Source organism: Myotis davidii, unplaced genomic scaffold, assembly GCF_000327345.1.
Source record: "Myotis davidii unplaced genomic scaffold, ASM32734v1 scaffold156, whole genome shotgun sequence".
In the NCBI taxonomy this organism is placed as follows: domain Eukaryota; kingdom Metazoa; phylum Chordata; class Mammalia; order Chiroptera; family Vespertilionidae; genus Myotis; species Myotis davidii.
In genome coordinates, this window is record NW_006288633.1 from 178,194 (window position 1) to 195,414 (window position 17,221).

At 36.5% G+C, this 17,221-nt stretch overlaps 1 protein-coding gene across 4 annotated transcripts in view; it reads right to left on the reverse strand.

The window, feature by feature from the left end:
- Nucleotides 1–206: 206 nt before the first annotated feature.
- PKN2 (protein kinase N2) overlaps nucleotides 207–17,221 on the reverse strand; it is a 102,303-nt gene continuing 85,288 nt past the window's right edge. For 3 of the 4 annotated variants that reach the window (XM_015562050.1, XM_015562051.1, XM_015562052.1), the window contains exons 17-22: nucleotides 12,663–12,725; nucleotides 11,011–11,087; nucleotides 7,482–7,624; nucleotides 3,468–3,575; nucleotides 3,182–3,262; nucleotides 1,964–3,094 (exon numbers count right to left, since the gene is read on the reverse strand). In XM_015562050.1, coding sequence (XP_015417536.1) covers nucleotides 2,891–3,094; nucleotides 3,182–3,262; nucleotides 3,468–3,575; nucleotides 7,482–7,624; nucleotides 11,011–11,087; nucleotides 12,663–12,725 — 676 coding nt within the window. In that variant the 3' untranslated portion in view covers nucleotides 1,964–2,890. Of the gene's footprint in view, nucleotides 3,095–3,181; nucleotides 3,263–3,467; nucleotides 3,576–7,481; nucleotides 7,625–11,010; nucleotides 11,088–12,662; nucleotides 12,726–17,221 lie in introns of all 4 variants that reach the window. The other variant, XM_006760794.2, reaches the window with a different exon arrangement.

Sequence of the window (17,221 nt, forward strand, 5' to 3'; positions counted from 1 at the left end):
TTACCTAATTAACCTGTATTAACAATTTCCATTATGACCCCCAACTTGTGTTACAGAAACAGCATGGATCATTTTATTGTTCTAAAATATGTCACTTGTAATATTTGAGTGACTATAAATGTTAATATTCTGTTTACATTAACCTATTTTCTGAAAGGTAAGGTCTTAAAATAAGTTAACTTTAAACAAGAAAAAAGTACATATAATATGGTGCTTGCATTTTAGCATGAATGCATACTGTTCTTTATTTATGAAGACTTTGATGTTTCCCCCCTACCTTTTATCCTCAGTGTCTAGTACACAGAAGGCATTCCATCAATATCCATTGAATAGAAGATGCTACTGACCTTACAGGAATAAGATGCAAAATTTGCCCATTATTGTCAGTGAAGAGAACAACTTGCTGTGACTCTTCATGATTTTGCGCTTCCCCAGGACAAAAAGTACTTGCAAGAAGGCTAACTAAAGTTAACGTCTTTGAGATCGTGAATACAGTAAAGCCAACGCATACTTGGATCAATGGAAAATTTTCAAAAAGAAATAATACTTAAAACCAAAGTTACAAATTGCAATCTATTTAAACTTTAATTTGTGCATCTGTGGTAATTTATGACTGCAAAACACTTTTTTCTTAGAATGACATAATTAAAGGCACATTTCATATGAATGCATAGTATACCATTCTAAAATATTTTAATTTCCTCACAAAGTGCTTGAGCAGTCACTTACACATACAGTAATAGCAAAATATATTTACACTCTATAGAGTTTAAAAATTTTAAATCTGACTAAAATATATATATATATGTTTAAAACTACAGAAAAAATTAGTGCTTTCTTCAGCTTACTGGTGTGAATATACCCTGCCCTCTAATTTTTTTTAGTGATTGGCTTTAATTAAAAAAAAATTTCTGTACATTGTGTAGTTACAAAAATGCTGTCAGTTTTTAATGCTAAAAGCCTATTTAGACATTGCTTTTTATGCATATTTGAGAACCTGAAAAGGTGAAAAGACTGTACCTCAAAAGTATTTAGTGTTTTTTAAAAATGTTGTGTTAATACTGTTTAAATTAAAGCCAGGCAATTAAGCTAAGATCCTCTATTGTCCTTTACCAAAAGTCAACTGGCATTTAAAAATAACTTGAAACAACATATTGCTCCTTCTAGAAGATTATCCCCCAAAGGATCTTGGGTAATAATCAACTTGAAAGGAAATATGAATTATCTCTGAACCATTTGAATTGTTCTCAGAGTACAGCAAAAACATGCCAACACCCTCTGGCAAGGATGAAATATTTATAAATGTTTTCAACTCTAATCTCTGCTTTCGTGTTTCTCATGATTTAAACTTGAACAGTTTTTAAGACATGAGATCACTGTGATTAAATGGTTAATTCAGAATGTTCAGTTAATAACTTGCTATTCCTGAGGTATGATGAACCTAATATGCTAAGCACAGAATCAAAGATGTTATTTTTGAACTAAGGAAAAACAATGAAGTCATGGACTAGAAGGGAAAAACAAATGAACAAACAAAAATATCCAAAACTCCAGGCAAGTGGAAAAGTCATGGCTTACAAAAAGACTTTCCTATAAGAGCATTAAAAAGCCACGAAAGGATCCTCTGAAAAGTTGTAAAAAGTACTTGATCAAATTATTTTTGAGACTTTTGAGGTACAGCTTTAGTGTTATAATTTTTATAAAATATACACTGTTTTATCAAAAATATTTATACATTCTGTTACAATATATTGCTTTTGCCCTTAGTAACTGCCAATATGAAATCTGGATCCAGTGGCCTAAAATGTACAAATGCACTTAACAAATGCGGGAGTTTGAGGTGTCTGCTTGGCCACTGTACAAAAGTGATGAAGTAGTGAAATTAAATAATAAACCAACATAGAATACATTACAACTTGCACATATACATGTTCACAGCATGTATACAATGATAACCCCTATGTTTTAACAAAGATATAGTTCCCTTCTACAGTAGACACAAGAACAAGATGAACTAGGTTGATAAATGTACAATGAATATCAAAAGAAGCACTAATGAGTTCACTGATTTTGGAGGAAGGTATGACTGAACATGCTGAGTGTTTAGACTTTGGGAATGCATACAGGTTAACACAGTATCTTGGTTCAGGCTAATCAGAATTTCTCATTTTTAAAATTTTAAGTAAATGCTGATGTTTAATTGTTCCTGTTCATTTCATGGTTTAATAAACAAGTGTTTGGCAAGTAGCTCTGTTGAAAAGCTGTGAGGTTCTGTTACACAGTTGGTAAAGATAAGGCAATAAAAGTTTTCTCCTAATAAATATAAAAAATTTATAAAACAAGACATCAATTCATTTCATTAAAAAAGGCCTAAAAATGTGCACAAACTACCACTACTTTTTTTTTGATATTTCAGTTATTTCTTTAAAAAAATAAGAGTATTTGCCTTATTCAAACAGAATCATGTCTGACTAGTAACAGCATCCCAAACCCTTTTTTCATTTAAAAAATTCAGCTAAGTGAAGTTAATTGATTCATTTTCCTTCCACTTAAGGCAGGCATATAGCCAAACTAGGGACTATAGAAGAGCATTATTTGTTTTTTTTTAAAAAGACTATTGATCCAAAAGTATTCATCTGTGACAGATTTTCACGCCTGATATTCATTCAGCTTAAACTTCATGAAACTGTTTCCAGTGCTCAGATTTACATTGAGAATTCATCAAGAAGCTACTTTTCAGAAGATATCAGAAGTACTTTAAAACAAATCTTCATGTGTTTTAAAAAAACAGACTCAGAAGCTACTGGTGGCACAGAGAGCAAATGAAGAGTTGCTATTTTTAAGAGGTCATCTTGTAGTCAGTCTGCTTGGTTTCACAGTGGGTAGGAACTTAACACCAATCAGCAATGTAGTCAAAATCTCTGAACATTTCTTGCTCCTCTTCTGAAAGTATCCTTGGTTCTCGAGGTGGAGTCAGAATAGGTGCTTCTGAGGTAAATTCATCATCAAAGTTACTAACATCTTCCCGCCCTCGAATGGTAGGTACAAATGGCGGTTTTACTTTTTTGTCCATCAGAGCACTCCAATCAATTAGCTGAATTACAAAACATAAAAGGTCCAGTTTAGTTTCCCACTCCTAATGGCTATAGTTTCAGAAAAAATTCTAAACTTTCATACTTACTCGGAAAAATGGGTGTTTTTTTACATCCTCTGCATCTTTCTCACCAGCTCCAAGGCGCCTCTCGGGATTTCTTCTTAATAGCTAACACAACATAAAGTTAAAAAGTAAAATAAAACCAGCAACTTCACTGATAAATATTCTCATAACCTACAAAGATTTAGATTTCTTTTTGTATGTGTTTGTCTAAACCATGCAACTATGAACTGGAAAACAACTTCTAGAGTTCTACAGGGAAATGTCCTTCAATATAAAAAATTTAAATAGTTTATAAACCATTAATTCTTACCCTTCTCATTATGGAAATGGCTTCTGTAGATAAGAACCTTGGATACCTTACTTCATCATTTACAATACTGTCAAAAACCTCCTCTTCATCATCACCAGGAAAGGGAGACTAGAAGAAATATCTTTAAGTCAAAATAATTTTCAATAAAGTGAAAACTTATCACCTATCCAAAGCACAATCAAGAACCAGGCAGTGAAAAACAAAAGAAAACAAAAAACCACATAAATAAAACGCCACCACCAAAACGCCCAACAAACAAGGACAAAAGAAGCTACAACAGATATATATCTATTGCCCAGAGGATACACTACATATACTTTCTGAAATATTTCTTAAATTTATTTCACAGACCTGAACAAATTTGGTCAAATCATCCTATATAATAAAAGGCTAATATGCAAATTGACCGAACTGTGGAACGACCAGTCGCTATGAAGTGCACTGAGCACCAGGGGGCAGACACTCAGCACAGGACTTGCCCCCTGGTGATCAGTGCACTCCCACAGGGGGAGCACCGTGTAGCCAGAAGCCCTGAGTCGAGCTCATGGCTAGCAAGCACAGCAGTGGTAACCTCTTTCGCCTCCGTGGCAGCGCTAAGGATGTCTGACTCCCGGCTTAGTCCTGTGCAGGGAGCGGGCCTAAGCTGGCAGCTGGACATCCCCTGAGGGCTCCTGGACTGCAAGAGGATGCAGGCCACGCTGAGGGATCCCCCGTCCCCCTCCTAGTGCATGAATTTCAGGTCTCTGGTATAATTTTTAATTTTATCCCATTTTATTTCACTCATTTATATAGCCAGACAGTACATCTTTTAAGTACTTACTACATAGTGGGAAACATGTAGATAATAAACAATCTTTAAGAAGCTCAATATTGTGGAAAGACAGAAGAAAATGGGTAAGGTAAATATGGTAGTAAGTGTTACTATGGAGGGAAGTACAGTTTGTGAAAATGGATCACAATTGATATACTTTGAATTTCACAGTCAGTATTAAATAGTTACAAAACACAATTAGAAAATTTGCAGATGTCACATAATGACTGCACTAAGCAGCAGTTGCCAACAAAATTAAGAGAAAAAATTACCTATTCCCAGGCATACTTTATGCTCTATACACAACAGATCTTGGGGCATTTCAGTAAGCAGCAGAGTATTAAAATTATTACTCAGAATGACAATAATGACTCTTTGATATACAAAGAAAAAAACTCTCAACCATGCTGAAAATGTAGTTATACAATATGGCTTATCACCTCAGAATTTCAGATGGTTTAGAATTGATTGCTTGCTTCCTATAAGATATTAAAGAACCAAGCAGCAATTCCAAGTATCAGTGGAGTAAGAGGGATCTTTGACCTGAGGAATCTGTGAAAATGAATTCAGAACCCAACTTCCTAAAGCTGAACTGCCTATCCTACTGTGCATATCTAAGGTAATTTCAAACTTTTCAGTTATCAAAACTTTAGTTTATTCATTCACTCATTCAAAATACATAAATCAAATACCTAGTATATGGGACAATATAATTTGTTTCAGGAATGGAGGTAAGTCAGGGAAAAATTCTATTTCACAAGGATTTGCAATCAGAACTTCAAGTGGTAATACAAAGCACTTTTGTTGACTTGATCAGTCAACTTTGTGTTTAAAATGTCATTCTATAAGTAAAAGTTTATCTTCATATTTGTTAAGATGTTAAAGTTCTTTGTTTCTTCAAATAGATTATAAGCTAACAACAAATGTGTTTTAAACACATGTAAAAATGCAATTATCTGTTCAGATGTCAAGCATCTAACTCCAGTATGTAAGGTTACTTCTGTGATACCCCACTTGGCAGAGGGAAAGGAAACCTGGTACATTCATTAGTTTATTTCTGTAGTCTTTCCAGTCCTCAAAACTTGTACAAATACAAAGAAAATTCCAAAACAAGTATCACATGATCTCCCTCATATGTGGAATCTAATGAACAAAATAGATCCAGAGACATAGAAGCATGAAACAGGCTGCTGGATCTCAGAGGGAAGAAGGGGTGGATGGGAAGAGATCAACCAAAGAACTTGCATGTATAATCCATGAACACAGACAATAGGGTGGTGAAGGCCTGGGGGTGGGGGGCTGGGGGGGAAGGCAGAGGCAGGCTAGGAGGGGTCAGTAGCAGGGAAAAAGGGGACATCTGTAACACTTTCAAAAATAAAGATTTTAAAAATTTTTCAAATACAAATTTGAATATGCAGGATATGTTCAGGGAGTTTTCAATTATTTGTAAATGATAGAGAAATTAGATATAAACTTTAGCCAAACCTCACTCTTATAATAGTTTAAAAAATGTGATTGCTAAAATTTCACCAATGCTATAAAATTATAAAGCATACTGATGAGTTTTAAATTTAGCTCTTTTCCCAACTATCCTCTTATGGAGGTGTTAAAAATAAATGGAATTTCAAAAAGCAATTCAGAAGGAATAGATAGCTCCATTGTCTTAATTAATTAGAAGCTCTTTTAAAAAAAATATGGAACAGTAGCTTCCTCACTTGTTCACTGCCAATCCTCCAGTCACTTTAGAAATGGAGGAAGTATAATCAACTTGCTCTTAATTCTATTATTTTGTAATAAACTTATATTTTTTGCACGTCATCTCTAATATGGAGGGGTAAATTTTAAGCAAGCATATAATTTTTAGTAACTTAATTAAATTTCATATGTATCTGAATGATATACTTAAAAAAACACAAAGCAACAAATATGTTACGTTCAAAAGGGATTTCAAGTATGCCAGAGTTTACAGAAACAACTACGATGAATACATACTCTGGCTCTCTTAGAAAGTAAAGACCACCCAGGATTAGGGATAAAATATATCTTTCAATCCTAAAACAGCATACAGCACCTTTTCTAAATAGAGGTAAAAAATTTAGTTCTGAACCATCAGTCTTAAGGACAGAAACAAGATTGGGTGGCTTCAATACCCTATCTAGCAGGTAGCAAAATATAATGGTTTTCAGACAACCAGGTTTAAAATCCAAGCTCTACCCCATGACAGCTGTGAGACTTTGAGCAAGTTACTCAAGTTCTGTTTCCATTTATGTATCTGATAATGAATGTAGATTAACATTGAGCTTATTAAAGGTTGCTGAAAAATTAAATACGCTAAAATTTATAAAGCACACAGAATAGTGCCTAGCACATGATAAACCTTTTAATTAGCTTATTTCTTTCCCTCCTTTTCCAAGTATTCACTCCAATGTTGTTTGGATGAACTGAAATCATTTTATTTGTTTGTTCGGGTACATGACAATCACAGAGAAAAATTTTCGAAATTTCTGACATTCAATAATTTGGTCATTCCTTCGTTCATTTATTCATGCCAAGAAAAGTTGTTGGCACCAGAGAAACTGTAGAACAATGAACCAATCCAATAAGATAATTTTTCTTGCATCTTGAGATCATCAAGATTCTCTAAGTAGTTTTCAATTACTTATCTAAATATGGACTCTATCCCAATTCCACCCTAATTTATCATATCCAACAATTTATAACAAAACAGATTAGCCTCTTACTACTACTTTATTTATTACATATAATTCACTTTCCTCAGTGGTAAAATTTCTGTGAACAACTAAGTTATCCCCAGAAATGTATCAACTTAAATCTAAAGAAAATAGTTAGAAAGTTAATCTTTTCAATTCTGCTATCCTGTTTTTGAAAGTAACATTTGTTTTTGACTAAGGTATAGCTGACTTATATTCAGTTATATTATATCTTAGAATCATAACATAGCAATACCAAAATATAAGAAACTATTTTCAAAATACTGGTAATGCATTCCACAGATGACATAAAAATGTAAAAAAGACAATGAAGGTAATACAGAATCATAGGCAATTATTAGTACACTATAAATATTTATGAAACTTAAGTTCCATTTATGCATGAGACATATTAAGTAGTTTTATAAATGACATGTTTTGTTCTTTCAATCATCTTTCCTCTTTTCTTTCTCACTACTTTATACTGCTTACCTCTCCAACAAGCATTTCATATATAAGTACACCAAGGCCCCACCAATCTACAGCCCTTGTATAAGATGTTTCTGTTAATACTTCTGGGGCAAGAAATTCAGGAGTGCCACAAAATGTGCTTGTTCTATCTCCATATCCCATTCCTGAAAAAGGTAAAATTTAAATATTAGTGCATGGTGACCAAACTCAAGATATACCAAAGACTTTTAAAGAAAATGTTAAAAGTTGGTATTGAGAAAACTATGCTAAATAGCAACCTTATTATTTAATTAATGGGTAAAAGTGACTTTCATACTTTATTAACTTATTTTCTCTTTCTTGTCATTACAAGTCACAAGTGACTGTGAATTTCAAGTTTTATCATTTTTTCAATTCAATCTTTTTTAGTAAGTTTATTTGCTTCATTATAAAAATAAAATTAAATATAATTTGGAAAATACCACAAAGCAAACACCTGGAAAATCAAGAGTTCACCAAAGATGTCACATATTATAGAGATATGGTATTAATATTTTTAGTTAACTAGTTTTCAAACATATGTTCCTCATAATTTACTTAATCAAATATACATTCTACATATTGAAGATGTCTCAATGTATTCTGAAGTATTAAAAGCTCCTAATTGTTTTCTTAAGAAAGAACTTAAATGAAAAGACCTTAATCTAAATATGAAAAGGTTTGCATTTACTAAGTTTTATTTGAGATTAACTTAATTATGCCCGTTAAGACCAAGACTTAAAGGGTGAGAAATTTTTTGCCAAATTTCTTTAACATTGGTCATATTACTTTTTCTTCAAAAATATTATTTGTAAGAAGAGTTGATATAATATCTACATACGTAAGTTCTACACAATCCTTTTAAATGCCTTGGCCAAGATTAGGAAAAAGTTAACAAAGATGGAAACAGAACTAATTTCGTTATTTTTATTCTGTGCCCTGGTCACACAACTAAAATATGTTATACTTTTTGCATAAAACTACTCTAACTTTTCCCCCTTAATTTTTAAATGGCAATATTATAAAATCTTAATATTGCATATAATGCATATACTTAATATTGCATGTAATACATATACTGTATATCATGTCACTTATAGTAACATAGTTACATTACATTCATTCTGATAACTTTAAAGGAAATTGAAAGTAAGCCAATTACCTAAGAATTTAAATTGGTAGGACTCCATGTAAGTAGTTAACATCAGGCTCTGGAGTCATAAAGATGTGAGTTTAAAAACCAGCTTTGCCACTTGTTAGCCATGAGAGCATGGGAAAGTTGTCTTACCTCAAAGCCTGTTTTCCTCTGCTGTATTACCAATTTTCATAAGATAGTTATAATTTAACTGGATATGCAGCATATGAAGCAAAGTGCTTGGCACATAGTAAGTGCTCAAAAATGGCTAGCTATTACTATGATAATGTGCTATATCTATTTTATGACAATGAGAAATATACACTTATTCTGGTTATTGAATACATACTTTCTGAATACCTATTATATTCTTGGCATCCATGCCGTGGTGGGGACATAAAAATGAGAGTAAGGCACAATTCTTGTCTTTAAGGAGCTTACAGGAAATTGGAGAAAAACCAATATATACAGATGTCAACACAATTTGATGACTAACTAGATATGGAGAGTAGAGAAGAGGACAGAGTTCAGGATAATTCCACATTTTCAAACTGGGAGACTGAGAGGACTGTGGCACCATCAACTATGAATTAAACTCTCTAAGGAAAAGTAACTATTTTTTTAAATATATATAGCATTTAAGATACTTATTGAGTATTCAGGTACAGCTGTCTAGTAGACAGCTGAATATATATGTTAGGAAGGGAAATAATAGATTTGAGGATCATTAATATATAATTGCTAGTTAAAAATTAGCAGTGAAGAGCAATGGTCTAAGGGCAGATGCCAAAGAACAAAATTATTTAAATCAACATTGTTCAATTCAGAGAAGTCCAGTAGGAGAAAACAATTTTATTGAACTCAGTAATTAGGAGGTCAGTGGGTAACTAATGGGCATATACTCACAAAGTTCATCTGTTCTTTCATTCATTCATTCATTCATTCATTCATTCATTCATTCATGTAACTACTTATTATTTTTAATCCTACCCAAAGAGTGAGGGCATTTTTTCCATTGATTCTGAGAGAGAGACAGAGAGAGAGAGAGAGCGAGAGAGAGAGAGAGAGAGAGAGAAAGAGAGAGAGAGAAGAGGGGGAGGGAGGAAGAGAGAGAGAGAGAGAGTGTCAGACAGACAGACAGGCAGACATTGATGTGAGAGAAACACATCAATTGGTTGCCTCACACACATGCCCCAACTGGTGGCAGGGATGGAACCTGCAACCAAGGTATGTGCCCTGGACCTGGAATCGAACCTGTGTCCCTCTAGTGTACAGGTTGATGCTCTAACCACTGCAACACCTGCCAGGGCATCATCTAACTACTTATTAACTGAACATTCACTGAATACTTAAGATGTGCCAAGCACTATATTATATGCTATAGAAACAAAGCTGAATAAGAAATAAGAAGCTACCAATGTGGAGGGGCAGGCAGATAATGTTCCTTACAATACAATGTATTAAATGTAAAGATAAGAAAGAATACCTATTTACCATATATTAAGTAAGCACTGTGTCACATACTTATCTCCAATTCTCAAAATACTCCTAAACAAGGATGATTACATTTATTTTATAACTGAGGAAATACTCAATGAGGTTAAAACTCCTCCAAAGATACAGAGCAAATAAGTAGCAGAACTAGGATTCAAAACCTAAGACTATCTTGCCGAAGCCAGTTTGGCTCAGTGGATAGAGCGTCGGCCTGCGGACTGAAAGGTCCCCGGTTCGATTCCGGTCAAGGGCATGTACCTGGGTTGCAGGCACATCCCCAGTAGGAGATGTGCAGGAGGCAGCTGATCGATGTTTCTCTCTCATTGATGTTTCTAACTCTCTGTCTCTCTCCCTTCCTCTCTATAAAAAATCAATAAAATGTATTTAAAAAAACAAACAAACAAAACCTAAGACTATCTGGTACTTAAGTCCAAGCTCTGTACACTTCCTTATGCTACCTCTGATTCAAATTTCCTCAGTTTACTTATTTATTTACTCTTGAATATATAGAAAGGGTTCTTGATATATATTTTTCCTATTTAAAAGTGTTAAAAGTTTTAAGAAGCTAAAGAGAAATTATTAGGTTCATTTAATTCACTCTATAGTCCCACCATAGTGAAAAGTTTGGTGCTTAACCAATGTTTTTATAGAATTGTGATAGAATTATTAATCATACAAAGAGAATCTTTGTTTTATACTCTGACTTCTGAAAACCTAACTTTATTCATACCCACAGAATTCTTAATATGTGACAATTAGGTTATATGAATAATCCATAATGTTTTAATAAAGAATAAATTAAGTTAAAAATACATTCTACTTTCCATAGACAAACTTGAAAACTACCAAAGTACAAAGGAATAGTAATATATTAAAAAAAGAAACTTTAAAATGTCTAATTACCTTCTTTGCAAAGGCCAAAATCAGCAATTTTCACAAAGCCTTCTGTATCTAGCAATAAGTTATCCAATTTCAAATCTCTGTTCAGGATTAAAAAAATGCAAATAAAAAAATCAATAAAATAAGTAGAAAATGTAGTAAAAAATTCATTTCATTAGGAGCCATACTTTCTCTTTGCTAAAAACAACTTTTTCAAATTGTGCTTTGAGATTTAAATACTATATTAGAAACACTGATTTTTCTTTCTTTGAAAAATGTATTACTCTACATAATATAGTTTCTGAATAATTTTCATTATATAGAATAAGAAGAATGTATTTAATAAAGAATGTTTTCTCTATTTAAATATATACTTAAAAACCTGAAAGGAGTTTAAGCATTTGCCTGTACACCATCCATAAAAAAGAAATGTCTAACAGTACAAAGAAGGTGTTAGGGGGCAGGTTTAACTTTCTAAGAGAATAATTCAAAATAAAGAGAAAGCTATCTATCCATACTAAATGATTACAAATTAAGTTAAAAACAGTTTATCCTGTGAGGAAAACAGGACCATGAGGATACCCTTACCTGGAAAATATTGTTAGAAGTTTGAGTAAACTAATGTTTATAGTCTCCTAATTCTGACTGGCTTTCCAAATGTCTACTCCAAAGCAGCGATTTTCCAGTGGTGTGCCGCAAGAATTTTTAAAGCATGCAATATTTGATTGTTTAGTCAGGGCACTAACCTCTTTTCCCTTAGATTGTCAATAAAAAAATGACAACAGTCAACACAACAATAGCCATCTGATATGAATGAATCAAAATTATTCAGATCAGCAAAAATATATTTTTTGGTGTGCCGTAGAATTTTAGTAATTAGTGTATGAGTGCCACGAGATGAAAAAGTTTGAAAATTGCTGGTCTAGAGCAATGCTATTCAAAGTGTGGCCCATAGACTAGTTGCTGGGCTATGAACTAGTTGTTCTGGTTCTGCAATTTGATAAGGATCCTGCACCAGACATAAATAAGTTGTCACCAAAATACACTGTTTAGTTGACAGCAAGACTTAATGAAGCAGCAGGTGATGCTTTGCACTCTGGTACAATGAAAACATTTTGAGTAGTACTAGTTTTACAGAAGTTTTCTGAAGTTGAATGTAAAATATTCACCAGGATGCCCTAGCTGGTTTGGCTCAGTGGATAGAACGTCGGCCTGTGGACTGAAGGGTCCTAGGTTCAATTCCGGCCAAGGGCACATGCCTGGGTTGTGGGCTCAATCTCCAGTGGGGGGCGTGCAGGAGGCAGCCGATCAATGATTCTCTCTCATCATTGATGTTTCTTTCTATCCTTCTCCCTTCCTCTCTGAAATCAATAAAAAAATATATTTAAAAAAAATATTCACCAGGATGAATATTGTTGGTGAATTGTGTTATCAGAGGCCAACTCATAATTTGACTACTGTAATTACATAATGGGCAGAGGTTCAGGAACAAAGAGGTCCATCATATAATTACTGTGTTAACCATGTCTTTCAAAACTGGAATTTAACTTTTGCGAGGTCACTTATCATATAAAAGAGAAAATTAAGAAGCTGATTAAACACAAAATATCCTTCTTAATTATCTTTAGTTCTAATACACACCAAAGTAAGCCATTAAGCATCAAAACTTCACTTACCTATAAACAATTTTGTGTTCATGTAAATACTGCAGCCCAAGAACTACACATGCAGCATAAAATCTAAGAATTAAATAAGAAATGTTTAATAAATTCCACTGCTCTTGAATCCTAGTTTATACTTTTATGCTTCAAAGCAGAATTCCACAGTTAGCTAATTTCACAAATATTTATTTAGTTTTTACTATATGCCAGACATAGTAAGAAATGTGCTAAATATTAGGAGAAAAAAAGCAAAAGCAAAAAAAAAAGCAAGCCCTGCCTGCTGTGGCACAGTTGGTTGAGCATTATCCTGTGTACCAAAAGGTTGCTGGTTTGATTCCCAGTCAGAGCACATACCCAGTTTGCTGGTTTGATACCCAGTAGGGGTGCATATGGAGGTAACCGATTAATGTTTCTCACTCTCCCTCGCCCTTCTTCTGTCTCTAAAAAAAAAAAAAAGAAAATCAACAAAAACATATTAAAGGAAAAATACGATCTCTGCAATGGAAGCCATTAACTTTGCCTGATGGCTTCCACTGTAGTCCTTCAACCTGGTCTGTAGGAGAAATTACAATATGCCGTAAGGGCAGAAGGACAGTGCGAAGAAAACTTTCATAGGGGAAATATAGGGCATTCCCTTGAGAAGGAAAGAAATAGAGGTGTAAGAGGCATAATATTTTTGAAAACAATAATAAGTTTACTGTGGTTGAAGTAAAAAATGGGGAAGAAGTAACGAGAGAGGAGGCTGGAAAGACAGCTTGGGATCAAGTTGTGAAGGATCTTGAGACATTATGGATACTGAAAATTTTCCTCTTTGTGATAGAGAATCAAACTATTTTAATCAGATTTGTTAGATATTTCTGATATTAGCATGAAGGTTGGAGTAAAAGTAGGTAGATATCCAGGGGAGAAAACAATAGATAAGGCCATTAGGATGGTACTACAGATGGAAACTGTGAGAACCTTCATTGTAGTGCCAACAAAGAGAAAGCAAGGATAGATTTAAGAGAAATTTTAAAACTAGCATGACAGGACTTAAGAGTCTCATTGGCTGTGAGGATGAGGAAGAGGAATAGCTTATGACTCTCAGGATTTCCTTCTTAGTGCAATGAATAGGTAAAAAAATACAGGAGTAGCCAGTTGTGCTGGGAAAATGAGTCTGGCCTTAGATTAGTTGACTCTGAATTGTCTTGGGGCAGGTGAAGAGGTTTAGAAATTGGATAAATGGATTTGGATCTTAGAAAAACTTGCCCCAGCTAGAATATTAACTCTTGAGAAGAACAGGACCATGTATGTCTTTTTCATTGTTTATACTAAAGTAGAAGCCTGGTGCAAGAAATTTGTGCATGGGTGGGGTCCCTAAGCCTGGCTGGTGATCAGGGTCGATCCGGTTTCCCTCCTCCTGCCCTCACCACCGCCGATCGTGGCCTGCTGGCCGGGGGGAAAAGGCCACAAGAGATTTCGATCCCCAGTTTGGAATGTGCAGGAGGCAGCCAATCAATGATTCTCTATCATTGATGTTTCTATCTCTATTTCCCTCTCTGAAATCAATCAAATATATATTTTTAAAATGTAAGGTTTTTAGAGGCAGCCAATATAATTCTCTATCATTGATGTTTCTATCTCTATTTCCCTCTCTGAAATCAATCAAATATATATTTTTAAAATGTAAGGTTTTTAGAGGAAGAAAGGCAGGGCAAGGGCACTATTGAAAAAAAAAAGGACGGGAGCATTTGAGATCTTGCTTACATTTCAGATAGGATAACATAAGGTGGTCCTCGGGGGATGACAGTTGAGGAGGGGCAGTGGATGGAGCATGGCACTGCGGGCTGAGGAACGGGCTGTAATGACTGGGAATGTCTGTGACAGTGACACTGAGTATGTTTTGGGGACATTGATGGGATCATTCATCCCCAAGAGGTTTTGATTCCAGACGGCAGGAGAAACACAGAGATCAGTGGGCCTTTCTTAGTCTAGAACAGTGGTTCTCAACCTTCCTAATGCTGCGACCCTTTAATACAGTTCCTCATGTTGTGGTGACCCCCAATTTCATTGTTACAAATTAAACATAATTAAAGTATAGTGCAGGTTGAGAACCACTGGTCTAGAAGGTGGCCTGGGCAGCAGGAGCAGGCTGCCCTGCTTCCCTACAAATGTAAACATGCAGTGTAACTGCACATGATGTCGGTCACATGGCCAAATCAATCCCAGTCAATGCTGGTGGCTGTGTCCTGCCACTCTCTGGCTGTGCTGTGGCGCTACTGGCCAGGGAGACCGAAGCCATGCCCCTGACTTAACATAGTATACGAAGGGGCAGGCAGGAAGCTGGAAGCCGGAGCTGATGCGGCATGGGCCCGGAGTGCTGAGCCACTGTGGAGCGGGATGGGGAGCAGCTATCGGAGTGACCGGCTTTGGAGTCAGAGGGGCTGTGCTTCCTGCACCTCACCAGTGGCCGTGAGCCGCAGGACCAAGGGGCAGTGGAATGGGGGCCACCGCCAAGGTTGGTGTGTGGTCCTTCGAGGCACACCAGCCAGGCCGGGTGGGGCCTGGGGAGGCTTTTTCCTCCTGGAGTCGCTCTTCCCAGGGCGGCAGCATCCAGCCGCTTTGTCTTTTTCCAATTTTTTTTATTGGAAAGCAAGCTCTAGGCTTGCAGTTCCTGGGATCCCTAGGCTATAGTGTGCGCCACCCACTCCCTCCTCCTGATTGAGCATCAGCCTGGCCTGCGCACTCTCACAATTCAGGACTCCTCAGGGGATGTCTGACTGCCAGTTTAGGCCCGATCTCAGCCTGGCCTGCGGGTATCAGGCCTAAGCCGGCAGTTGGACATCTCCCGAAGGATGTAGCAGTTCTCCAAGGGGCAGGCAGCCAGGAAGAAGCCTGAACTGGGGCCAGGCGCCATGTTGCTCACACTCATCCTGGCCCGCTGCCACTGCTCAGCTTCTAACTGAGTGGCACTCCACCTGTAGGAGTGCACTGACCACCAGGGGGCAGATCCTGCATTGAGTGTTTGCCCCCCCACCCCCAAATGGCAGTGCGCACCATAGCAACTGGTTGTTCCACTGTAACGGTCACTTAGGCTTTTGTATATATAGACTAGAGGCCCAGTGCATGAATTTGTGCACAGGTGGGGTCCGGCCAGCCTGGCCCCAATCAGGCCAGATCGGGGCTGGGCCTGTCAGGAGGAGGAGATGGTGGGAGGCAGGCTGGTTGGTCTGCCTGGATTAGGCCCGATCACAGCCTGGATCAGGGCTGGGCTGGCTGGGGGAAGGGGCTGTGGGCAATTGCTGGTGGGCCCCGCCCCTGATTGGGGTTGGGGAGCTGATTGGGGCCGGGCTGGTCATTGGGAGGGGCTGTGGGCTGGCCAGCCTCACCACCAAATGGGGTAGGTGGGGGTGCCAATCGGGGGCCAGTGGCCTGGGTGAGGGGCAATGGGTGGTTGGCCAGCCGGCAGTGCCCCTGATTGAGGTAAGGGGGCCGATTTGGAGTGGGGCCAGGTGGGGGGAGGGGCTGTGGGCCAATCAGGGTGGTGGGGGCCCATTGAGGGCATGGCCAGCTGGGGGGAGGTGCTGAGGAGGCAAGTAATAAATAAATGAGTGAGTTTAAAAATGTAGATCTGTCTTCAGTGTAGAATAGGTTATTAGGAGACACTTAGGAGAGTCAATTCTTAATTATACAAGCAAAACATGGATATTTTCTCTATCAAATACGTAGAATACCCTTCCCCCAAGGCATAATATTTTTACTTATCGATCTACCATCTCATCCCCAAGTGACTATCATCCATAGAGATAACTATTCTTGTCAGTTTGGTGAATGTTCTTCAAAGTTTTAGAATGCAGTTAGATGTACAGGTAGATAATACAGCTATGTTTTGTGTTTACTTATTTTTTTTGTTGTTAACCCTCACCTGAGAATATTTTTTCACTGATTTCTTTAGAGAGAGTGGGAGGGAAGAGACAGAGAAACAGAAACATTGATATGAAAGAGACACATTGATTGGCTGTCTACTGCATGCGCCCGGAGGGAGCCAGGGATCAAGAATTGAACCCTTGACCCTTCAGTCTGCAGGACACTGCTCTATCCACTGAGCAAAACTGGCCAGGGCTGTTTACTTACTTTTATAAAAATGGAACACAATTTGAAAAAAATTTAAAATGCAAGTATTTAGAAATATTTATTTGATAAAACATTAGATCTTATATAAATACTTGTCAAAATTTAAAATATTTAACTAAGGTCCATTAGAACAAATGTGATTCTAAGATGCTAAAGTGGTTTTTTATACATACATTTTTAGCAAACTTATTTTGGCAGCAAAATAATATAACAATTATAAAAATACTTTGGTTTTTCTTTCTTTCCTTCTTTGGTAAATAGATTGCGCTAATGATACCGCACTTACCAAACATATATCTACACTAATAAAAGAGAAAAATGGTAATTGGCGTATGAGGATACCCTTTTCATTGGCTAATCAGGGCTATATGCAAATTAACTGCCAACTAAGATTGGCAGTTAACTGCCAACAAGATGGCGGTTAATTTGCATATGTAGGCACAATGCAGGGAGGCGAAAGG